The 26,387-nt window shown below is 38.9% G+C and overlaps 1 protein-coding gene across 2 annotated transcripts in view; it reads right to left on the bottom strand.

Moving 5' to 3' along the window:
* Cltc (clathrin heavy chain) overlaps window positions 1-26,387 on the bottom strand; it is a 66,585-nt gene that overhangs the window by 25,871 nt on the left and 14,327 nt on the right. For both annotated transcript variants that reach the window (XM_057773465.1, XM_057773466.1), the window contains exons 2-11: window positions 15,049-15,256; window positions 11,777-12,045; window positions 10,764-10,925; window positions 8,884-8,997; window positions 8,351-8,524; window positions 7,009-7,206; window positions 5,821-6,021; window positions 1,349-1,501; window positions 790-912; window positions 109-246 (exon numbers count right to left, since the gene is read on the bottom strand). In XM_057773465.1, coding sequence (XP_057629448.1) covers window positions 109-246; window positions 790-912; window positions 1,349-1,501; window positions 5,821-6,021; window positions 7,009-7,206; window positions 8,351-8,524; window positions 8,884-8,997; window positions 10,764-10,925; window positions 11,777-12,045; window positions 15,049-15,256 — 1,740 coding nt within the window. The remainder of the gene's footprint in view (window positions 1-108; window positions 247-789; window positions 913-1,348; window positions 1,502-5,820; window positions 6,022-7,008; window positions 7,207-8,350; window positions 8,525-8,883; window positions 8,998-10,763; window positions 10,926-11,776; window positions 12,046-15,048; window positions 15,257-26,387) is intronic.

Genomic DNA, 26,387 nt, shown 5'->3' on the forward strand with positions numbered 1-26,387 from the left:
CTCAGTGATGGAGTGAAGAGTTTAAGATGAAATAAACCCTTTCTTCCCAAAGTTGCTTTGTTCAGTGTTTCATCACAGAAGCAGAAACCTTAAGACAAGAACACATACTTGAGGTGCGTGCATAAGGTTCATCTCAAGCAATCGTGTCTGTAAAGGACCTTCGGAGGGGCGATTGTTCTTCAAAGCGTCAAGTAAGAAGGCAGTACATTGCTGGATTAGATTGTATTCCATAAAGACATCCACAATCTATTAAAAGAGAAAAAAACACACACAAGATATAAGATACTATTGAAGGGGGAAGGGGGGAGGACCAAAGAGCATGATCAGTTTGGGGGGGTAATATGAACAAACTACAATGTGTAAGATGAAAATAATCATGCTAAAACTCATTTTTTACATTAATAAAAATTTTAAAATTTCCAAAATATTATTGATAACATGTACACAAATTAACATTATATTTTTATGTATAAAAATGTAAAGTATTAAGTATAAGGTTTACTTATTTCTAAGTATTTTGATATTTACTTATTTTATAGGTTTATCACATATACTCATGTGATTTGAGTTTCTGCATGTATGTATGTATGTGTATCATATGCATGTCTGGTGCTCAGAGTTGTTCCCTGACCGCCATATACAGGCCACAGCACACATGTGTTTGCATTAACAGACACAAAATAGTAAATATTTAGAAAATCTATTCTTCTGCAATACGTTCTGTCCTTGTGAAAGGGAGATTCTCCACAAGCTCCATCTGGATGAACTGCCGTCTTCCAGTGCCATTACCTGTGTGATATCAGCAAGCGGCTCTTCGTCCTGAACTAGCATCTGAGCAAACTGTTGTCCCTGATCAGGACTGATGCGCATTACGTTTCTCAGGAGAAAGATCCAGTCTGGAGTATAACCAACCTACAAATAGACAGACTTCAGTCATGCCTCAGTTTCATTTTAAAGTCTTTTCCATAATAAAACATTATTAACAGAGAACTACTAATGAGCATAAAACATTATTTATAATTTACACATCCAATAAGACCTTTATAATGACATATTTGTCTAGATTATATAACTATATTACTTCTAGTCAGCAATAACCATTCCAAACACTATACTAGCACATGTTTAACAAGCCTCTGCTATCTTAGAACTGTACTTGCTTTCATGCTAAAATTTACACCAGGTATGGACTCTACATATAACAGTTAAAGAATGTATTATGCTTTTCCAAGTAGGTCAAAGTTTTAAGGAAATTAACCAATAAAAATGAAGCAACTTAAGGCTAATTTCTCGTTTTCTTTCTTTTTAAAAAACATTTTGTGTTGATAATTTGTTCCACTGAACTCACTTTTTTAGCATATAAAACAATCTTCTGGACTTGACCTGTCTCTGCAAAGCACTGGATGACTTTATTCGGGACATTGGCCCTGAGGTACACACTAAGTGCCAACGTTGGGTCCACAGACTTTACAAGATCACCCAGTTCTTCAGAACATTCCAGCTGTCCAAAAGAAAAAGAATTTGGTTAGTGATCCTTAAATGTTTTATAAATGAGTAGTTGATACTACTTCCCTATTAATATATAGAAAATTCTTACTCCTTTTCTAAAAATGTAAATATGCAAATACGCAGGATTCGTGGTTGTTGAACTCGATACTGTTCTCACACTCATGGTTCTGTATAATTCTCCAGAACCCCTCCTTAAACAGGGATAGACAGCCACTGAAACTTTGCTTTCAGTAATTTCCCACGACCTTGTTGAGAACATACCTTTCCTTATGAATCTAACTAATAAGATTCAAATATAACAGTCATGTTTTCAATTTCTCAAAAATAACATCACCGGTTTTTCTATTGGTGTGTGTGCCCGTGGAGATCAGAAGAGGAGTATCAGACCCCCTGGAGATCAGAAGAGGAGTATCAGACCCCCTGGAGATCAGAAGAGGAGTATCAGACCCCCTGGAGATCAGAAGAGGAGTATCAGACCCCCTGGAGATCAGAAGAGGAGTATCAGACCCCCTGGAGATCAGAAGAGGAGTATCAGACCCCCTGGAGATCAGAAGAGGAGTATCAGACCCCCTGGAGATCAGAAGAGGAGTATCAGACCCCTGGAGATCAGAAGAGGAGTATCAGACCCCCTGGAGATCAGAAGAGGAGTATCAGACCCCTGGAGATCAGAAGAGGAGTATCAGACCCCCTGGAGATCAGAAGAGGAGTATCAGACCCCCTGGAGATCAGAAGAGGAGTATCAGACCCCCTGGAGATCAGAAGAGGAGTATCAGACCCCCTGGAGATCAGAAGAGGAGTATCAGACCCCCTGGAGATCAGAAGAGGAGTATCAGACCCCCTGGAGATCAGAAGAGGAGTATCAGACCCCCTGGAGATCAGAAGAGGAGTATCAGACCCCCTGGAGATCAGAAGAGGAGTATCAGACCCCCTGGAGATCAGAAGAGGAGTATCAGACCCCCTGGAGATCAGAAGAGGAGTATCAGACCCCCTGGAGATCAGAAGAGGAGTATCAGACCCCCTGGAGCTGTAGTTTGAGGTGGTTGTGAGCCATATGGCATGAGTGCTAGAAACTGAACTCATGTCCTCAGGAAGAGCTTAATATATGCTATGAACCACTAAACTATTTCTTTAGACCCCAGATAATACAACTTTTAATGTAATATTGTCAAATAAAAACCAACAATGTCAGTTAGCCTGTAATGCTAACACTTGGGAAGCTAAGGCAGGAGTTCAGGACCTGCCTGTGCCCCACATAGAGACACTGTCTCTAAATAAGTACATTAATTAATTTTAGAAACTGAACTAAATGACCGTTACTTACATAAGAATGATTCTAAAACTCTAAGGATAATTTTTTTTTTTTTTTGGGGGGTTTTCGAGACAGGGTTTCTCTGTGGCTTTGGAGCCTGTCCTGGAACTAGCTCTGTAGACCAAGCTGGTCTCGAACTCACAGAGATCCGCCTGCCTCTGCCTCCCGAGTGCTGGAATTAAAGGCGTGCACCACCATCGCCCGGCTTAAGGATAATTTCTAAACTAGTATATAACCTTTACATTAAATTCTACGGATAATTTCTAACTAGTATATAACATTTACCCTTCAAGCACCTAAGATCAATCTTTTATCTTTTTTTTTAATTTTAGGGTTTGAGTCAAATTTAAAAATGTCTAGTTAGTATACAGCAGATACATCTTCAAGTTAGCTTCTTAAAATTTCTGCTTTGAGGTCAGGTAGTGGTGGCACACACCTTTAATCTCAGCACTCAAGAGGCAGAGGCAGGCGGTGCTCTGTGAGTTCCAGGACAGTCAGAGCTGTTATACATGGAGAAGCCCTGTCTCCAACCGCACCCCCCCACACACACACAAAACTTAGCATAAGTTTCTATTTTCCCCACTTTTTTTTTTTTTTTTTTGCAGTTTTGGGAAGTGAACCTACTAGGGCCTTGCAGATCCCAAATAAGTCGGTCCTCTACCATCAACCCACAGCTCCAGTCCAACTTTCTACTTTATTCTATATATACACACATGAATGCCAGAGACTATGAAGGTCAGGCTATCAGATTCCCCTGGAAATTACAGGCAGCTGTGAGCTGCCTGGCATTTGTGCTAGGAATTTCACTTGATCCTCTGCAAAAGCAGTTATGTACTCGAAACTACTGAGCCATCTCTCAAGCCCCAATGGGAATTTTTAAAAGAGAGCAGCCCTTATAATTCAACATTCAAAGAAGTTCTATCAATCTACACATCTTAACTGAACATGCTAATTAATGATTAATGAACTATTTTTACTACAAATGAGTTGCATATGACTACCAACAAAAGGTAATGATATTTTAAAAAAATAATTCCCGATTGCATAGATAAACTCAGTTATCTGTGCTGTTCCCATTATGTTATTTTATGCCATTAAAACAGCTCTCAAATATGTGTTAGATTAGTTATTCTTTAGTAGAGAATGGTATGTGGCCAAACCTCTCAAGTCTGAAGTACTATTGTCTAGTGTTCTGTAAGTACTATCCTCTAGTATTCTGACAAGACTAGCAGAAGCCAGGTTAAGAAACATGAACTTAGACTCCAGAATTTACCAATACTGTGAATACACACTAATGTTGAAAAGTTTGATATCTTTGAAAGTAATTCACTACAAGATTTCTACAAGCTGGGTGGTTTAATCCCAGCACTCGGGAGGCAGAAGCGGGTGGAACTCTATGAGTTTGAGGCCAGCCTGGTCTACAAGAGCTAGTTCCAGGACAGGCACAAAAGCTTCAGAGAAAACTTGTCTTGAAAAAAACAAAAACATCCCAGCACTTGGGAGGTAGAGGCAGGCGGAGCTCTGTGAGTTCGAGACCAGCCTGGTCTATAAGAGCTAGTTCCAGGACAGGCTCCAAAATCACAGAGAAACCCTGTCTCGAAAACAAAACAAAACAAAACAAAAAAACAAAAAGAAAAAAACAAAAACAAAACAAAAAACAAAAACTACAAGAGTGTTATATCAGTTCTTGACAAAGGCGTGAAACATGGTAACTCAATATTGTTACTTTAAGTAGGAAAGCTTTGTGTAACTCTATAGAAATAATGATAAATTGTTTAAAAGCTGTTTGTTGCCCTCTAAATGATATTTATTGCTTGCTTTTCAGTCAATCTTCTACATTAAAAAAAAATGTGCTGGCCGGGCGGTGGTGGCGCATGCCTTTAATCCCAGCACTTGGGAGGCAGAGGCAGGCGGATCTCTTGTGAGTTCGAGACCAGCCTGGTCTACAAGAGCTAGTTCCAGGACAGGATCCAAAACCACAAAGAAACCCTGTCTCGAAAAACAAAACAAAACAACAAAAAAAATGTGCTCTGCTAGACAACAGTATCCCAAACCTTTAATCCCAGCATTCAGGAGACAGAGGCAGGCAGATCTCTGAATTTGAGCCCAGCCAGGTCTACAGAGCGAGTTCCAGGACAGCCAGAGCTACACAGAGAAACCTTGCTCTGCAAAACAATATAAAGTATGTGCTGAATGAACATAAAACACAAAGAAATTCTACAGTACAGAAAGCTAGTAAATATATTTTACAAAAGGCTTCTATATTTGAAACCTTTTAAATACTTTTTCATGGGCTGGAGAGATGGCTCAGTGGTTAAGAGCATTGTCTGCTCTTCCAAAAGTCCTGAGTTCAATTCCCAGCAACCACATGGTGGCTCACAACCATCTGTAATGAGGTCTGGTGCCCTCTTCTGGCCTGCAGACATACACACAGACAGAATATTGTATGCATAATAAATAAATAAATATTTTTTTAAAAAATAAAAAATAAATAAATACTTTTCCACGTAATTCCACTTAGCTTTTTATGAAATCACTGTCAGACACTACCTCACTACATCAAATACAGCCAGCGCGGCTATCTCATAAACACATGAGTGATCTTACATTTTATATAACATGTTCTCCCTGAATACCCAAGTATATTTACTACATGCTGATGACAGTATATAAATTCTTACAGAGAGAGAGCAGAACTGCTAGGCATGCATGTCAGTGTGGGGTGTGAAAGATTCACATGCCAGGCAAGTCAGATACACTGACAAATACGCCTGCACAAGGAAGCAAGCGTATGGAAAATTCTCCAAGGATAAAAGGTTAGCTAGTAGTTTTAACTACCAAGCAATATTCCTGAATCAAATTTTAAAGTAGCAAGGTGTCTTCTCATTCTATTTCCACAAACATTTAACAAATAACAGATGAAGATACTCGGATAGAAACTAATCATTTTAACTTGTTAGCACAGAACTTAGTCAAAGGAAAAGTATAACAATATAAAGTACCTTATCTTCTTTCAACCACTTCTCCAAAAGTTGTTTCCGCCCTTGCTGAAGTACAGGTCTACACAATTCTAAGGATTCATATTTGTTTAGCTGGCCCTGGTCCAAAAGGATTCCAAAGTACTGAAGCAGAGGTGAAGTTTGACCTGGCTGAGCTGGGACACTCTGGAATCGACGGATGGTGTCTGGAGTACGAAGGATTCCCTTTAAGAGGAAATATTAAAAATTCCTCAGTGGCTGAGTCACACTACTAACCGTACAGGTCTCTGGTCAATCTGGAGTGCATGGTTGACCCATGAACTCCACATTCCAAATATTCACCATATAGTGCAGATTCAATAAATGTCTGTCACACCTCTGGCTCAATGTCACAAAATTATTAAAAATCAGAAAATGACAAGGTAAATAATTATGCCAATGTATGAAACAATAAGTAAAAAGAGTCCTCCCCAGGGAAGAGCACATCAATTGGTTACCTACTATCTAACGGTCAGCCCTGAAAACATGTACCTATAGATAGGCAGGTTGGATTTGTGTTTAGGAACATGTTCATACACATATAGGTATGTGACAACAACTAATGAAGAGGTGAATGTAAAAGAGAGCAAGAAGAGACATATGGAAGTCTTGGAGGGAGGAAAGGGAAGGGGAATATGGTATAATTGATTTTAATTTCAAAAATTAAAAAAAACTATAAAAAGAAAAGGATAATCATGAAATGGTAACCGATAGTCATTAAATCAAGTTCAATTACGTATAAATTTTATAATTAACACCGGTTGGGAATGCAAGGTTTAAATTCAGTTTAACATAAACCAATGTAAATTCTTATAGGAATAAATTCAGCTCATTTTCTGACAACTCTACAGACCAAAAATTCAAGAGCATCTGTTTAGTGATTAACTTTCCAAATTAAAATAGATAGCCGTCATTTATGAGGTCAAACAGTGTAACTGGACATGGTTGCACCTACATCTACCGTAGGTCTTTATCTACATATTTTTTCTAAGATTCTGGGGTTTTAAACAACAACTCTAGAGACACTGAAAATTAGTTATCATATTCTATTAAAGGAAAAATATAACTGGAAAGTGGCTAGTTACTCTTACAAAGCTGGTTCCTCTTCTAGAAGTATCAGAAATAGAGAGTAAATACCTCAATCATAGCAACTTCAGTTTCCTAACTATTTACCTTTGGTGCATTAGCGGCCACCTTTGCAGCCTCTGAGTAGTTTCCCTGGGCGAAAAGAGCATTAAATTTCCGGGCAAAGAGTTCTTCAGCACCAGCTAAGTTATTCCGCACAGCCATTCTAAGGGCCAAATCAGGATTTTGTAGGACATTGGTGATGTAAGGAATTATGTTTTCTTCTTCTACACAAACTGACAGAACCTGCAATTTAACAATTAGAGAATTGTTACACTGTGTTAAATCTTTTTAGATTACATCACAAAGGTAATCAATTACATTTGTGAAATTTTGACACTTGCTTGTTTTGCCACCATGATTTCTAGAACCTCCACTATCAGTGCTCACAATGTATGGTAAAATTACAGAAGGAGCTTTAGGTTCACACAGCACAACAGCAGAAGGAAGGACGCACCCCTGGCTCCACAGGTCCTGATTATCAAGTCGCCCTAACCGACTTATTCTTGATTTTTTTTCCATGAGAGACACATACAAACTGAACTACTTAATTTTCAAAGATCACCTTTTGGTGCTGCTAGAAATACAATTAAACAAAGATAAGGCCCTTTCTTAAGGAAGACTGATGACAAAAACATCAACCAACTTCAATTCAGCATGGCAAAAATGTTACAAAGACAGGTACTTTCAGGTCAGGGATGCAAAGCAGCTGAACCTAGAGCTGAGGTGAGAGAACTGTCTCATGATAAACACGCCACCTTTCAAAGACTGATTAATGGATACCACCAGGCACCCATGTGGTACACAGACATACATGCAGATAAAATATCCAGACATATAAAATAACAAAAACTAAATAATGACTCATGCCATTTATTAGACCTAGAAATAATGATCAAGGTAAATATAATTAAGCCATTGCAAAAACAAATTAGATAACGAGATTATATCTTATTATTATTTTATGTTTTTTGAAACAGGTTCTAATTATATAGCCTTAGCTGCCTCCAAATCACAGAAATCCTTTGCCTCATTCTTCCAAGTAGGACGATTAAAGGCATGCACCCCATGCCAGATTCTATATAACAATCTTTCAAATTATATTTATTTAGCAGGTGTTATGTATGTATCCATGCATACATACACACACACATACACACCCCTTAATTAATTTTATTAGCTTTAATCTCCTCCTTGGATAGGAAGCGCCTAAACTTACACCTGCTATTTTATGTCCTGTGACTTTATCTCATTTGTCCTCTTTGCCTCCCCTCCATGATATACTCTTTTCTGATATCCAAAATTATCTCTCGAAAAACAAAAAACCAAAACAAAAAACCCCACTAATGATAACATGTTCCTTAGATGCTTAAGTTAAAGGTTTTCTTACTTGTCCCTTTCTGTTGACTCCTATTATTCCAGCTGTGGCTTCATGAGGGGCAGTAACGAAGATCGTTTCTCCACTGATTCTGTTCATGTAGATGCACGTGCCAGTCTCAAGGTCATAGAGGTGGATATAACCATACTTGGTAATCAAGAACACGACATCATGCTTTTCACTTATCTGAAGAGAAAATAAACACTTTCTATAAAACTCTGACACAAAACTTACAGGAAATATACTAAAGTAATACTAAGGTTTCCTTCATTACAGCTTGTTATTTATATGTGGGATACCTAAAGCTCAAACATAAAACACAAGAGTATGTATGAAAAATCTGACAAACAAAAGAGATGGTAATTCTGACAACTTAAGATAACTGAATTTACTGATTACATGAAAATATGAGTGTTATTGTACCAAATTTTACTAATAATTTTTATTTTAGAGTAAGTCTTTCTTTCTTTTAAGCAACACTCATATCAACTATGAACAGGAATTAAGTTGAAATTTTTAAAAATCCAATTATTTTAATGAAATACCTGCATCGCAACAGGAAAGTCATTTTGTGCTTCTGGAGGAAAGAAAACATCCACTGCCTTCTTTGGAAAGGGCTGGTTCCCTGTGGGTGGTGTACCAACTTCAATGATATGCAACTGTTCAAAAGAAAATAAAATCTACTATCAACCCAAATTATTTATCAGTTGGTCATAGCAAGTTTTTTTGAAGCCCCCCAAATGGAAATAGCCAAAATGTCTACAATCAGCGAACTGTATCTGATCCATCTATACTATGGGACGTGCCTCCATAAATTAAAACTGACTAGGAGGAAGCTGACCTCAAAGTCACACATTTACTGTATGATTTTTGTTGCTGTTGTTGAAACAAGGTCTCACACAATATGCCCCTCGATGGACTGGAAATCAATAGATCAGAATGGCCTGGGACTCACGGAAATCTGCCTGCCTTTTATATGCTGGGACTAAAGGTGTGAACCACCATGCACAGCTATATACCATTCTCAAAGTGGCAAAATTATAGAGGTAGGAAGTGGGTTTGACTCTAAAGTCATGATGGGGCTTGGCAAGATGGCCCAGCCTATGGTAAAAGCAATTATGGAATAGGCCTGACCAACTACTTAAATTCAATCCTTGGAAGCCATGTAAAAAGGCCAGATGCATCTGTAAAGCTCCAGCACTCTTTTAGGAGTACTTGGAAGGTGACAGGAGAATCACTTGAGCTCCCGAGTGCTAAGATTTAGGTCACTGCAATCTTTTTCTTTATTCTTGAAAACTACTTACTAGGGTGACATGGGGTGGAGAACTGTAAAACAAAGATGAAGTCAGGGCTTTTCTGACTCTGGGATACAGAGACAGAGGACAATAGTCTACAAGTTCTGGAAGCAAGTAGAGCCACTCTTCCATTTTAGAAGCAGCAAACGGTTGCTTTCCATGTCTCTCAGAGCTAGGATACAAGCCATGTGACTTTGCCTATGTGGGACTTCAAAGAGGGAGCACAGGAGGACATCAGGTTATTTTAAGATGAGGAGAGTCTACTCTGGAGTGAAAATAGCAGCAGACTGAGTCGCCAGGCATCCAGCAGTACAGGCGTAACAAAAGCACAGTTCAAAGATCTGCAGCGTGATTTCTGGCTGGAACCCTGGCTACTACCCATGTTTGCTCATTTCTTATTTCCCACACTTAGTGATACAGCTGTCCTAGCTACTGCCAGGTATCCGGTAACCTGTCAATAAATTTTTTATACTCTAATCAACCAGACCTTGTTTCTGCTGTCCTCAACTACGAATTCTAATACACAAAGTGCTTCAATCTGTCTAGGTAATTTCAATGTACAGCTAAGGATGAGACTCTCCAACTTAAGCTGCTGTCCATTCCATCGACATCAAGTCACCTAGGGGATTTAAAAAGGACAGCGCTTAACGAAATCAGACTTCATCTTGGACAATCTTAATGAATCAGACTTTAGACATGTAGCACACACACAAACAGGTATTTTAGCAACTCTAATGAGTCTATGCAGAATTAAGGGAAAGACATCAACAAAAAGCCTTTGATAAAGGCAATCAAAATAAAGAATACAAAGAGCTCAAAGTTGGCACAATGGTATAAAGATCTATAATGCCAGGACTCAAGAGCCTGAGGAAAGAGGACCAACTTCAAAGTCAGTCTAGGTTATATAACAAGACACTGTTAAAAGTAAAATCCACAGATGGCAGAATAGGAAATAAAAATATTAAAAGCATGCCATCATTTTACAAGTACTACCATACATACTATTTGTCAGTCACAAATCTGAATATTAATTATGAAATTAATGAAAAATAAAGATGAGTATTTTGAACTTAGATGACAAAGAAGAGCAAAACAGACCCACTAAAATAATTATCACAGACAAAACTTACCTTCCCTCCTGCCTGACCCCGTACAGCAAAACAAAACAACGTTGATTCTTCTGCATTTCCTTCCATCTTAAATTGTGCAAAGCTAGCTGCATGTCCTTCAATAGGCTGAGACACTTTCCTATCTACAGAATAGAGCTGCATAGCTCCAACCACACGATTTTGCTACAAAGAATCAAAAATAAATAAATAAATATCAGATTCAATTAGTGAAATAGTTATAATACTTTGCCATCTTCAACAGGACTTGTTATTGAGTTTCTCAATGTAGAGCTGATACATCTTAAGGTTTAACTCCAAACATTATCTTATTAAAGCTTAATGTGAATGTATAAAACTACCTCCATCTCTTTGCACCATCTTAAAAAAAAAAAAAAGGATATTTTTATTATGTATACAGTGTTCTGCCTGCTTACCAGTAGAGGGCACCAGATCTCATTATAGATGGTTCTGAACCACCATGTGATTGTTGGGAATTAAACTCTGGACCTCTGGAAGAACAGCCAGTGCTCTTAACCTGAGCCCTCTCTCCAGCCCCTCTTTTATGCCATCTTAATACAATACAGTAGTATTCACTTTGCAGCACACTGACTCCATAATAAATTCTAAATCACTCAATCTCTACTTAATCTGCGAGAATTAAAAATTGGTAAGAGTACTGACATTTGATGTCAGGTTAAAGGTTTAAACCAGCAATCACTATTTTTTTTTAAATATTTATTTATTATGCATACAATATTCTGTCTGTGTATATGTCTGCAGGCCAGAAGAGGGCACCAGACCTCATTACAGATGGTTGTGAGCCACCATGTGGTTGCTGGGAATTGAACTCAGGACCTCTGGAAGAGCAGGCAATGCTCTTAACCACTGAGCCATCTCTCCAGCCCGCAATCACTATTTTTAAAAAGTCTTTCAAAATCAGCCAAATTCAACAATGTTGGGTTTAAAGACCTAACTGAAGTGTGTGTCAACAATCCCTTAGATGACTTCTTTATCAAAAACTAAAAAAATGTTACCTGTGCAGATATGCCAGTTAGAAGCAACCACTTCTGCTTTGCATCTGTACGGTAATTGATAATCTGGCATCCTGCGAGGCTAGAATGACGATCAAACATTTTCACCGGCTGAGACTCTCCTTCCATACTCCAATGATAAACTGCATTATCCGTGACAAGAGCAACCGTATTCAAAGAGATCCATTTCCAGAAGGTGACATCATCAGTCATGGTATGTGCCTTCATTTTACTTTTCATTTCAATGTTAAATATCTGAAGAGTTTTTGCAGCTAAATACAGAATTAAAGAATAATGAGAAAAGCAAAGTTGAAAATGAATTAATACCTACCCAGACTAGCCCTTAACTTTCAAATTATGTGGTTCTATCCTGAGACTAAAAACTACAGGAGTCGCACTGCTAGAGCTACAGCCACTGAGGAGCTAATAGCTGAGACCAAGCAAACAAATCTACACCTGCAACCTTAAGCAAAACTCTTACCTCTATGGACACTAACACTATAAGCACATGACTTCTATGGGATTCTATACCCCAAATGAAAACGAGACTAAGGAACAGCTTTCTTATTGATAAAAAGCAAAGCTGTTAACTTTCATTACACACGTGACGCATAAACTAAGGTAGCTGTATATACAAAAGACAAAGCAAATCTAATAGAAACACAAGGAGGAAATATCTACTTTTTAAAATGCAGTCATTTCTCATTCAATTCAATATTGTGGAAACTGCGTTTTGAAAAGAAGTTGTACTTCAACTTTGCTGTGTCACCACAGCGCATGCTACATTGAACTGGTCTAAGATACAAAGGGAAGTATAAATGCTGGAGGAGAAAGGAAAGGGAGACAGGGAGGAGGATGGTTTCAGATGCTGTTAATATACTGGAGGTGAGAACAAGTTCAAGCTTCATCCAGTTAAGACAGCAAGCATTTAGTAAAAGGAGGGTGAAATTTGCCTCGAATGTTAAAAGTCCAAAGTCAAATGCAAAGGCTTATACCAGTCATGTGAAACTGACCACAGTCGAAAAGGTGATTTCACTGCAATGAACAGTGGCCAAAGCCCACAGCTCTCACTAGGCTGTGAAGATTCATTCTCAGAGACTAAGGATAACTCCACTCCCGAGCCATAGACAATCTGGCTATGGCTAAAGGACAAAAGCTGTCTGTCAAGAGTGGGAGGGTGACAGGGCTTTGCACCATACCCATCTTACTTACTGCATAACAAAGCCTTCTTCTACAGGGCAGATTATAAGACTCCCATCCCACAGTTTATAAACCACACCAGACTCAAGAAATTGTGAAAGTTATAGTCCTGTTTATAAAAAGAAGGCATGAAGTTTAAACTGGCTTCGGAGGGAAGCAGAATTTTGTAACGATTTGCTTTTCTTTGCTGCACCCACCAACCTCCAGATAACTAGACTTTCATTCTGTTTTACATGAAAGGGGCTGGAAAATGTGCAAGTTTAAGGGTCTGGGGAGAGGAACAAGGGTAACAGCCATGATATAGACCAATAGACACAAAGTATAACATACTATTTTACAAAGCTTTAAAAATTTCTCAATGATTCTTTTTAAGAAACAGGACAATGACTAACACAATCTAATTTAAGGTAACTCACCATCTGCACACATAAGAAAGCATTAAGAAATATGATAAGATAACAGTAACATTAAAAATAGAAAAGAATTCGGCAAAATTTAGTTGATGCCCTTTAAAAAAGAAGTGTGATGGACGCTAAGCACTTGAATTCAAATTATTTAAGGAAGCTAAAGGACAGTTAAAATGTAGTATACTTTTAGACAGAAGCAAATGTAAACTGCCATAAAACATCTGGTTCCTGAGGATGAGACCAACTTTCACCTGCCATAAATACTGATGATTTTGTTGACTATGCTATTCTTAGCTCCCAACCTAGGATAGGTTAAATATTGACACTTCAAAATGTTCCAAAATCTGTACAATGAAACCAAAAGGTTTGAGTTTCTAATTTTCAATGTTCAGGTTAGTGATGCTCAAGAATAAAGTCTATGCAAAGATTCCCAAATGCAGGCCTATGAGATTGCTCAGCAGGGAGCTGCTGCCAAGTCGTCCCCAGGATCCACATGGTGGAATCGAAGAACAGACTTCCCCAAGTTGCCATCTGACCTGTGCATGTACACCCACATACAGAAACACACATAAGAAACAAAATGTTATAAGAATTCTAAATAAACTCCCCAAAGCCAAAAAGCTTAATACTTCTAGACCTGAGCATTTCTAATAAGTTACTCAACGTGTATTATTAGAGATTAAACAGGTGGGGCATGGTGCTGCAATCTGATTCTAGTACTACGGAGGCAGAAGCAAGTGGATGGATCTTTGTAGGTTTGAAACCAGTTTGGTCTATACAGCAAGTTCCAGACCAGCCAGGACTACTGTCAAAGAGACCTATCTCACCAAAAGAAAACAGAAAACAACCAAACCAAGACCCCAAACAGAGTTTAAATGATGTGAAAGAAAGACTAGTTAAAAGTTCAGCACCTCTAAAAACTCATCCACACTTAGTTTAAGGACGAGAAAATGGGTGCTCAGATAATATGAGATTGTTCAACTCTATTTAAATTGATAAGCAGTATAGTTCCCCATGGAAACAAGTTAGTTTGGCTGAGCCTGGTTGCTCCACCTATGAGCCCAGCTACTCAAGAAACTTAGTCAAGAGGTTCAAAGCCACCCTGAAGAAGAGAGCAAGACTCAGTTAAAAATAAGTAAATAAATAAATGGGTAGACAGCTAGGCAGATAAAATCAAAGACAAGTGCACAGTCTGAATAAATGCAAACACCCTTGATTCCAAAGCTTGGTATGCATTCCTTCTCCTTCTCTCCCACCCTCTCTAACCAGGGTCGACTCAAGCCATTTTTAGAGCTTAAGGCCTAAAGTACAGAAAGGCACAGAATGGAGAAGCTGATTATCACAATAAACTCCGAAGTACTTAAGTCCTAATATTAAGCTATGACTTATTACAGAGTATTACTTTCATTACTTTATACAAAAATGCTTTTAGTTGTCTCATTTATCAGCTATAAAACATAAATGTATTTATCCTAAAAACCTAAAATTATTCCAAGTACATCTATTCTAAGACATTTCACAGAAACATTTCATGTAAAAGTCATAAACACTAACTCAAGTTCAGGATTTAATTAAATTTACTCAACATACTAAAAGAGCACACCAATAACTGTATTTGCATAAAATATACATAAGAATTTCAAGAAAAACATCCACAATCTTTTATACCTTTCAGGGCAATCACTTTGCTGGCAGGATTCATGATGGCACTGTCTGCTGAGATGGGTCTTCGAATTGGATTGCTCGGATCATTCATATCAATGATTACCACCTGGGCCTGCTCTCCTACTTTCTCTCTAATGCAGATGAATTTATCTGACTCCATAGTCAGGGTACTGAAGCCAATGTTTGCTGGGTTGATACCCAGGTTCTGGAGCTGAAAAGAAATATAGACCATGTTACCAAATATGAAAGTATAATTTGACATTCATATATTATCATCAATTTAAATCCCAGTTTAACCATCAATGCAAGGCCAACAGTGATGATGGGCAAGTAATAGACTTTCTTCATTGTCTGAAAAAATGTGGCATTCAACTGCTGCAGCTTAACTTCACATTACAACTAAGGAGGTTAGAGATGAAGTTAAAGGAAGAGCAACTTCTGAGTGCTGGTGTTTATGGTTCAAGGGATTTATGACCATTATGTTTCTTGGTGAATTGTCAATCTTTGAACTATTGAACTTACTCTCTTTTACTCCCACTAACTTAGCACAATTATTTATTCCCCTGCATTAGGCTTCAGGTGAAATATTTTAAAAAGGAGAAAAAAATTTAAATCACAGAGTTCTCAATCTGAAGAAGAAACATGGGCTAGCATGAGCAACGTTATGCTGTGCAAAGAGTCAAACAGGCTATACAGAAGCGGATGTGTCAGATGCCTCTATATAAACAATGCCTTCAAGAAGCCAGTCTAGAGAATTCTTTCCAGGGGAAGCACGTGCTAATGCAAAGCCCGTGCAAATGTCTGAAGGAGCTACAGGTACTTAAAATACTTGAGCAGCGAATAAAGATTATACAGAGAGGCAAGAAAGAACAACTTGCCTGACAAGCTAAATTTACCTCCTAAGAATACTGAACTTACAATACAGGTAAAAAGAACTACTTAAGAATTTTAACAGCTAAGCATGGTAGCACATGTCTGTAATCCAAACAAAAGCAGGAGATCTGAGTTTGAGGCTAGCCTGGTCTACAGAGAAAGTTCCAGGATAGCCATGACTACACAGAGAAACTCTGTCTTGAAAAACCAAAATAAAAATAAGGAAAATTTTGCTCTATATGAATAGCAGACACTACAGTATTTATTCCGTGAATAGTTGCTCTATAGATGGTACATCTTTGAAAGCAAATTAAGTATTTGAGTACGGAAGTCACCGGTGACTAGAAAGGATCTCTACTAGACTGGAACACTAAATCTCTGGGTGATCAAATCCTCCTAAAAGAGACTGCCTGAAGGGCTGGGTCTACTAGTCTAGACCAGAGAGCATGCCCATTTCTCCCCCCCATGGTAGTAAACTGTCATGGTGTAAATTGAGAAAAAGCCCTTGTGCCCCAGCTACATAGCTTCCCTTCACTGCAATGGCTGAGCAATGTTAGTTGTATTTTATGGAATTCTTTTGTCAAACTCTTTTGCTACAAATAAACAGGCCAGGATCTGAAATAGGTTCAGAAGGAGCTTAAGAGCTTCTTTTACTTTCACTTCCCTTTAATTACTCAAACACTATAGTATAACCAGTTATAAAATGTAGTTAGTTCTAACTCAGACACAGCATTGGAGGGCAAAGAGCCAAGCAACTATCTAACCATTAACGCACACGCAGCATTAAAGTGGAACATTAACCAGCTTTATAAGCTCAAGATACGTTGCAATGCCAGGCAAATCAAAAGCTATATAACAGGTAACTTATAATGAATGTGGTTATAGTAAAACAGTATGAATCGATTTTTACTTCTTTTTGACATTAACCTATTGAGGGAGGGGATGGAAACAGTTTATCTGTATAGCCCTGGCTGTCCTGGAACTCTCTGTATATCAGGTTGGTCTCAAAGTCACCTGCCTCTGCATCCTGAGTGCTGGGACTATAGAGTGTGCCACCACCACCCAGTTTCTACTTTTAATTTCAGATCTAGAGAAAGATGAATGGAAGTTGTCCCCAAATAAACAAATGGTCCATGAGTGGGATTCTGAGACAAAGTCTTTTCTTTGGATACAAGTTATCGACCTAGTTCCTGAGGAAGAACACACCTGTTTTTCATAATAGAGGGTCATTAGTCTCTCAAAAGATTCATGTGGATAGTTTCTTTCTCAGTGTTGGAAAAAGTGTTCCAATTGCTCAGAATTTACATAGCTATACATAGAAACACAGCACACTAGCTTCTGAATTACTTCATGAGAATTATGACACACACTCTATCCTAAACCTTCACCTACTGCACTTTTTAATTACAGATATCATTGCTTTTTTTTTTTTTCTTTTAATTTTTCGAAACACGGTTTCTCTGTAGCTTGGAGCCTGTCCTGGAGCTTGCTCTGTAGACCAGGTTGGCCTCAAAATCAGAGATCTGCCTGCCTCTGTCTCTGGGATTAAAGATGTGCACCAACACCACCAAGCATGTTTAATTTCTTTAGTATCTAAAAAAATGCAGACTTAAGGGCCAAAGAGATGGCTCAGAGGTTAAGAGCACTGGCTCATCTTCCAGTTCCAGAGGTCCTGAATTCAATTCCAGCAACCATATGGTGGCTCACAACCATCTGTAATTTGATCTGGCTCCCTCTTCTGGCCTGCAGGCTGAACACTGTGTAATAATAAATAAATATTTTTAAAAAATGCAGACTTAAATAAAGTGTTAGTCAGAAACCAAAATTAAAAACAAAATATTGTAGGGAGGAGGACACAGTGACTGCTAAGCTGCAATGCCACACACAGGATGAAGCAGAAGGACTGCCAGACTACAGAGACCATGTTTCAAAAAAGCTAAACCAGAGGCTGGAGGAATGGCTCTGCATTAAGAGAACTGACTATTCTTCTAAAGTATCTGGGTTAGACGGGCGGTGGTGGCGCACGCCTTTAATCCCAGCACTCGGGAGGCAGAGGCAGGCGGATCTCTGGGAGTTCAAGACCAGCCTGGTCTAGTTCCGGGACAGGCACCAAAGCTACAGAGAAACCCTGTCTCGAAAAAACCAAAAAATAAATAATAAATAAATAAATAAATAAAATATCGTATCTGGGTTTGATTCCCAGCACCCACATGTTAGCTCACAACCATCTGTCAACAAAAGTTCCAGTGAATCTGATGCCCTCTTCTGACTTCTGTGGGTATCAGAAATTCACACAATGCACAGGCATACATGCAGGCCAACATCCATACACATAATACTTTTTCCATTTAAAAGTGGAAAAATGATGCCATGCAGTAGTGGCACACACCTTTAATCCCAATACCTGGGAGGCACAGGCAGGAGGATCTCTCTGAGTTCGAGGCCAGCTTGGTCTTCCTTCAAAGTAGTTCCAGGACAACCTTCAATTTCAAAGGCAACTCCAAGACAAGGAGCCACTACTCGAAAAGACAGTAATGCTAAAGAGTAGTTCCCTCTTGAAATCCCAGTACTTGTCTCAAAAAAAAAAGTGTAGTCAGTTTGAGAATGACATCCCTGAGGATACTTTGGCAGGAAGTATTCAGACCTCAGTAAGGGGCTTAGTCTAGTCTCTTGGAGCACAGGTAAGGGTATTTTTATAAGGGGAACACTGGTAATAGGAAATCCATTAAAAACTGAAGAATAGGTCATATAACTAAATATTTTAAGGATAAAGATGAAAGAACTTGAAAATACTCCAAATAGCTGAGTTTGGTAGCTTCTACCTGTGATCCTACTTACTTAGGAAGCTAAGGCAAAAGGCTCATTAAGTATAAGGCCAACCTGAGCTATATCACAAGACTTATCCCAGGAAGAAAAAAAGAGACATTGACAGAGACAGACAGACAAAGAGAGAAGAAGAGAGCAACCATGGAAGAGTGAGCATAAGAGACAGCACGAGAGAGAGCTTATGTGTGTGTAGGCAAGTGGATTAAATTGAAACTAAAACATTCAAATATGTTTAAAAACACATTTAAATTATGGCCATTTGTACTACTAAAAAGAAACTCCTCTTCCCTAGAAAGTCTTTCCTGGATGTTAGCAAAAGACAGGAACTTCAAGGATCCTCCTAGTTAGCAGGAAGGCACACTTGCAACCCCCTCTGCAGAGAAAGTTGGCAAGTTCTTTTCTCTTCCTGGTATCACCTGAGGCAATTATGCACCAATTCTGCTCATACTTTCCTATAATATAGGAAAGACAGAAAAATACCATAACAGTAGTGAATAGGGGAAGCCACCATTAACTGTAATTCTGGGTTGGATGTACCCTTAGAGTAAAAACACATAAAAGACTGCCATACTTGATAACTATGTTTAATAATATTTGTACAGGACTTAATCTTTCAAAATGTAGCATTATTGCTAAAAGTTTTATTTTCAAAACAACCATAAAATATTCTTAAGTCAACTATAAAGGTGTAATGGTATATGATCGATGCCAGAGAAACTGATGATTTCAGAAGGCCAATCTACAAATTTGCATCAATTTTCAGAAGACCCACAGCAATACCCAACTAAAGCCATCTCAACCTTTAATCCCAGCACTTGGGAGGCAGAGGCAGGCGGATCTCTGTGAGTTCGAGACCAGCCTGGGCTACAAGAGCTAGTTCCAGGACAGGCTCCAAAACCACAGAGAAACCCTGTCTCGAAAAACCAAAAAAAAAAAAAAAAAAAAAAAAAAAAAGCCATCTCAGTAGTCTTAGTTGACAAAACATTGCCCTTGAAGCTAAAGATATTCTACATTGAGATATGCTAGTTTTTGTTGTCAACCTGACACAACCTTGAGTCACCTCAAAAGAGGGAATCTCTATGAGGAATTATCTAGAGCAGGTTGTACTGCGGGGGATCATCCATACTACTAATTGACCCTGTGAATGGCACCCTTCCCTAGGCATGGCATAATGAACTGTTTAAGAACAAAAGAAGCAGCCGGGCGGTGGTGGCGCACGCCTTTAATCCCAGCACTCGGGAGGCAGAGGTAGGCGGATCTCTGTGAGTTCGAGACCAGCCTGGTCTACAAGAGCTAGTTCCAGGACAGGCTCCAAAACCACAGAGAAACCCTGTCTCGAAAAACCAAAAAAAAAAAAAAAAAAAGGAAGCTAGATGAGCAGAACCAAGAAGTCAGTATCTGTGTGGTCCTTTCTCTGTGGGTATGAATGTGATGTGAGTTACTATGTAAGTTCCTGCTTCCATTTCCCTCAGTGATGTACTGTAACTTGGAATTGTAAGCCCACAATCCTTTCCTCCCCTAAATTGCTTTCAATCAGAGTACTTGACCACAGCAACAGAAATGAAACTTAGGAAAGCAATTATGAAGACATTTTTTTTCTAAACTTCAAAGAGCTGTTGTGGGAATCTAGAAAAAAATGCATTTGGATTCACATGCATATAGTACAGCATCCAGTGGCAAAAAAAGGTTCATTACAGTCCTGTAGTCCTGTGAAGCCACCACCCCATCAGTCTCTCATTCAAGCAATTAGGGATATTTTTCCCTAGTTCAATTAAGAATACATTTCCATTCTAAGTTCTCAATCAAAAATTAATAGGACAATGAACAAAAGCATACTAATTATCAACTGCTTCTTTCTGAGAAACACATGATCTTTGTAACCTATTATTTGGTTTCCAGGCTAGATTTTGGTTTGCCAAATGGCATTACTTTAGGACCTAAGCTTGAACTTAGCTTATAACCAACTCAAAGCTTCTGAGTGCCCTGGAATTACCCAGTTATAAACAATATGCAAACCTCTCTTTTATGCATAAGGCAGATGTGGTGGTGGAGCACACCACTACCCAGCACTGAGGAGGCAGAGGCAGGGGGATCTCTAAGTTCGAGGTCAGCCTGGTTCCAGGACAGTCAGGACTATACACAGAGAACCTGTCTTGAAAAAAAAAAAAAAAACCAAATAATTTCTTTGCTTCAAGTTGGGTCAAACTGGGGCGGGGGGTGCACTTCAGTCTTAAGATTCTGTAGTAGCAAGATATAGTATTTCAAATTTCCCATACTCTAGAGTGCAGACATTTCCTTAATTCAAGACAATTACAGTAAATTTTATGACTATAAAGTATCATCTAGAATTAATTATTTTCTGGATTCCCCATAAAGAGCCCAAATCCTGGTTTTTCCACTGAAATACCCATTTACCAGTTAGTATCTGTGTACAAACATTTGGAACTACAGTACCTATTCTCAGAGTTGTGGGGGCTTAAAGTGAAATACTAAAAACAATGCCTGATGCCACCAGGCCCTCAGTTGACACTATCAGCGCAGCAGAACTGTGGGCCCAGTTCAAGTCAACTGTCTTTCATTGCACTTCATTATCTGCTTCGTTCAGCTGTCCATAGGTTGTGGGTGTGAATTTCATTTCACCACATTGATAACAGCTAGAAGGCTCTCAAAATCTTACCCAAGACTCTGAAATTTTCTTTCTTTCTCCCTCCCTCTCTCGGGTTTTTTTTTTTTTTACAACCTTGCTATGTAGCCCTAGCTGTAACAACATAGTGTATACTCCAGATTGGCCTTGAATGGGCAGTGAGGGACTGTGATCCTTCTACTTCCTGAGAGCAGACTGCAAGCATGTGTTCCCAAGTCTTTTTTTCTTTCTTTTTGAGAAGGAAACTATACTCTAAGACTTGTAATTCTGCTATTTTGCTTATTAAATTCCAAAGAACAGAATCTTCAAAGCCATGCCACATATTCCTGATAAGCAACCTTATTAACTTTTTAATAGCACACAGAACAGCATCACTAAAATCTTCTATCAAAACTAATAAATGGCTCCATGTGTTGGAAGAGGAAGCTAGCAAAGCTAATGTCATTCAAGTAAACAATTACAATGAATTTCATAATTTGATTATGAAGTTCAAGTGGCATCTAAAATTAATCACTGGAATCCTCATAAGAGCCCAAATGTCGGCCGGGCGGTGGTGGCGCAGGCCGGGCGGTGGTGGCGCAGGCCTTTAATCCCAGCACTTGGGAGGCAGAGGTAGGCGGATCTCTGTGAGTTCGAGACCAGCCTGGTCTACAAGAGCTAGTTCCAGGACAGGCTCCAAAGCCACAGAGAAACCCTATCTCGAAAAACCAAAAAAAAAAAAAAAAAAAAAAAAAAAGAGCCCAAATGTCTGGTATAGCCCGAGATTTTCCACTAAAATAATCACGGCCCAGTTAATATCTGTGTACTGTTTCTTCACTGCAAACATTTGGAATGACAGTACCTACTCTCAAGAGTTGTGGGGACTTAATGTGAAATGCTAAAGCTAACATTAAGTTAATTTTAAAGTTTCTTTCAACTTAAACACTCAAGACTAAGAAGGTCACTCCATTTTTCTTGTTGGTATACAAGAGCTGAGTGAAGCCACCGGTCCAAAGCCTAGACGGCTCCACACCAATTGTTGCCAGGTTTCCTGATCCACAATTCCATGCTCCACAATTCCAGGCTACTTTTAAAAATTCATCTTTAGGTTCTCCAAATAAAATAGCTTCTTTAGAAATCTACCATTGAGTTTTTTCCTTATGTTTCCCCTGCATGTATGTGTGTGCTCCAAGAATAAGCCTAAAACCCACGGAAGAGGACAAGGGCATCAGATCTCCTGTAACTAACTAGAGCTGTAAGCGGAACTATGGATGGCTGTGAGCTACCATGTGGGTGCTGGGAACTGAACCCAACTCCTCTGCAAGAGCAACAAGTGCTCTTCTTAACTGCTAGGCTATCTTTCCACCCCTTCTACCACTGATTTTTAACATGCCTTTCTAAAATTAGTTCAGAACCTTCTTACACAAAAGACCCTCTAAATAATTTTTCAAGATAATTGTGGGTGGAAAGATAAAATCCAAGAGTTGACATTAAAAAACAAAAATAAAAAACTGGTAAGAAGGAAAAGCTGAGATGATTCAGTGGTTAAGAGCACTGCTGTTCTTCTGGAGGACCTGGGTTCAATTCCCAGTGCCCACATGGTGGTTCATATCATACATAACTCCAGTTCTAGAGGATTCAATGGCCTCTTCTGGTCTCCACAGGCACCAGACAAGCAACTAATGCTCAGCTCTATGTGAAGACACAACAATCATGCGTACTAAAAAGAGGGGGCAGTTATTTCTTTTTAAATGATTCATTTTTATTTTGTGTGCATTGGTGTTTTGCCTACATTTATGCCCATATGAGGGTGTCAGATCCCCTGGAACTGGAGGTACAGACAGTTGTGGATTGTCATGTGGGTTCCCTGGAAGCACAGCCAATGTTCTCAATCACTGAGCCATCTCTCCAGGCCCTATTTCTTAATTTCTTATAGAAGAAAGCTAACTAGGGCTGGAGAGATGGCTCAGTGGTTAAGAGCATTGCCTGCTCTACCAAAGGTCATGAGTTCAATTCCCAGCAACCACATGATGGCTCACAACCATCTGTAATGAGGTCTGGTGTCCTCTTCTGGTCTGCAGACATACATACAGACAGACTATTGTATACATAATAAATAAATAAATATTTAAAAAAAAAAAAAGAAGAAGAAAGCTAACTAAAAGGTAGCAAAATGGAGTCGGGCGGTGGGTGGTAGCACACATCTTTAATCCCAGCACTTGGAATGCAGAGGCAGGTGGATTTCTTTGAGTTCAAGGCCAGCCTAGTCTACAAGAGCTAGTTCCAGGACAGCTAGGCTGTTATACAGAGAAAGCCTGTTTCAAAGAAAAAAAAAAAAAGTGGCCACCGGGCGGTGGTGGTGCTCGCCTTTAATCCCAGTACTCGGGAGGCAGAGGCAGGCGGATCTCTGGGAGTTCGAGGCCAGCCTGGTCTACAAGAGCTAGTTCCAGGACAGGAACCAAAAGCTACGGAGAAACCCTGTCTTAAAAAATCAAAAAAAAAAAAAAAAAAAAAGGTGGTTCTTGCCATCAAGCTTAAGAATTAGAGTTTGATTCTTTCACCAACATGGCAGAAGAACCCATTCCCTCAAGTTGTCCTTCAATTTCCATATACATGTCACTTCACAATGCACATATACACATAAATATATAAATGCAAATTTTAAGTGGTGAAGTGTAGGGTATAGTGTAGTAATCTCAGTGCACGGAAGGCTGAGACAGGAGGATCAAGGCTGGGGGCCAGTGTGAGCTTCTGCATAGTAAGCCACTCTCCCAAATGTGGAAGGAAAGACAAAATTCTTTTAAACATAGACAACACTAATTGCTTCAGGAGAAAAAAAAATGGATGCTAAAACTAATGGATTTTAAGGAGAAATGGGAATCTGCAGACTCAACATTATCTTCCCCAGAAGATAACTCCAGAGGCAGAAAACTCAGCTCCAACTTTCATCAAGTTGTATCACAAGCAATACATCGAACTGATGGCATATGCTTCCCACTTTAATGACTGTGCCCAAATTAGAAAACTCCAATCACAACCTAGTAGTTGGGCTCAAACTGAGAAACATTTCAAAAAATTATACACAACTACACCTTTCTAAAAATGTCATGAAATACAGCATACTCTAGATATAAAAAATTTAGAGGCAAGTAGGACCACTAAATGCGACTGTTGTTTGAGTTATATTTTGATAGTCAACAGCTTTGGAAAAACTGGTTAAATCCGAGTAAGACCTGAACTAAGCAAGTTCTGTTAATTCCCCGCTTTCTAAAAACTCTAACTGTACTGACTTAGCACACCACACAAGATTTTAGGGAGTTATTTTAGGGAGTCCTGTCTTTATCATGACCAAGCTCTAGAACTATAACTTGTTTGTTGCAGACTGTTTGTCATTCTACCATTTCCTAAGTAAACTTTGCCGGGACAGTTGCTTTGTTTTTGTTTTCTTGAAGAGATCAGGAAAACCTTGATAAGTCAAGGGACCAGGAAACTGGTAGAAGTAAACCAGTGCCAGAATACATAGTTTGGTTAAAACTGTGAACACACTGCTAAAGGACCACATGAACTATAAACACACAATCTGGTAATACGCACACAGAACAAAATGCTAACAAAAGGAACACAACCAAACAAAACCACACTACGTCAAATAATAAAAGACAATTCCCCCACTAATACAATGGCTCAATCTCTGCCATCACTTGCTGTGCCTATTAAATAATAGGTTTGCTCTGCTTCAGCTACCCAGAAGTTTTTACATGAATCACAAATCATCTTCTCTACAAGCACACCCAAGAAAGATGTATCCCACTAAACGCCTAGCAAACTTGGAGCAGAGCTCTTTAGCAGCTCTATCAGCTGAAAACTAAAATACAAGAAAGCTTGTGTTTCTGATAGCATTACTTAGGACTCATGTTTCACAATTATTGCTTGGCACCACACTTTTCAGATCCTTCTTTTTTGTTTCATCTGAACTCAGACGACGTCAGCAAGCATGAGCTACTATGTTCCAGACAAAGCTATTTTCTCAATGCTCTATATACGTTTCTGCTAATTCTTGTAACATGGAAGGACTTATTAAGAAGGAGCCACCAATTTAAAGGTCAAAGTTTTAGAGACCTACAGTTGTTCTATAGTCATTATTCCACCATTACTTCCCTACTATAGGTATTTTTAAGCATTTCATTCAGCCTAATTTCTTCTACAAACACCAAACGTCCTCTACCTTCCTCCAGCACTAAACACACAGGAAAAATGTTGAGCTGTCACTTCACTGGGACCTTCCTGGAAACTAGAAAGATCAGTGTCAAAAACTGCAGTTGCTGTAGTTTGCAGGAAATGAGGAATGCTGAGAATGCAGCATGCCTGGGTTTATTCCATCAACAGGATGCCAGCCATTGCTTTTGTTGGCTCCACAAATTTCAAGCAACAAACAAAACCCTTTTAAACATTTTTAACCTTTGCTGATCCCACACTTAAAACATACAGGTTTGTTTCTACTCCAGGTGAATCTTTGAAAGCATCACTATTTTTCTTGGGAGAACTTCTGACTCTTGGCAATAACTACAAACTGAATGCAATACAAGCGAAGATCTACAGCAAGAGACAAGGACTGAAAAACGTTAGCTTGATAGCACGAGAGTCTCTTATAGAATTGTTCCTACTTGTAACCTACTACTGACTGGGAGTTTTGTTGGCTTGTTTTGTTTTTCTTTTTCTGAAACAGGGTTTCTCTGTGTAGCTTTGGCTGTCCTGGAACTTACTCTGTAGACTGCTGGCCTCTGCCTCCCAAGTGTTGGGATTAAAGGTGTGTGCCACCAGTGCCCAGGTTAATGTATTGGATTTTTGTTTTGTTTTTTTCAGGACAAGAGTTTTTCTGTATAGCCCTGGCTGACCTGGAACATGACTGGGAATTTAAAAATGTTAAATTTGACTTATTCAAAAGAAAAATCCAATGATCAGATGAAGTACTGACCAAGCTCCAGGGATGTAGGAAAGTTTTTATGCCCAAAACCTTGAA

This window comes from Chionomys nivalis, chromosome 7 (genome assembly GCF_950005125.1).
Source record: "Chionomys nivalis chromosome 7, mChiNiv1.1, whole genome shotgun sequence".
In the NCBI taxonomy this organism is placed as follows: Eukaryota; Metazoa; Chordata; class Mammalia; order Rodentia; family Cricetidae; genus Chionomys; species Chionomys nivalis.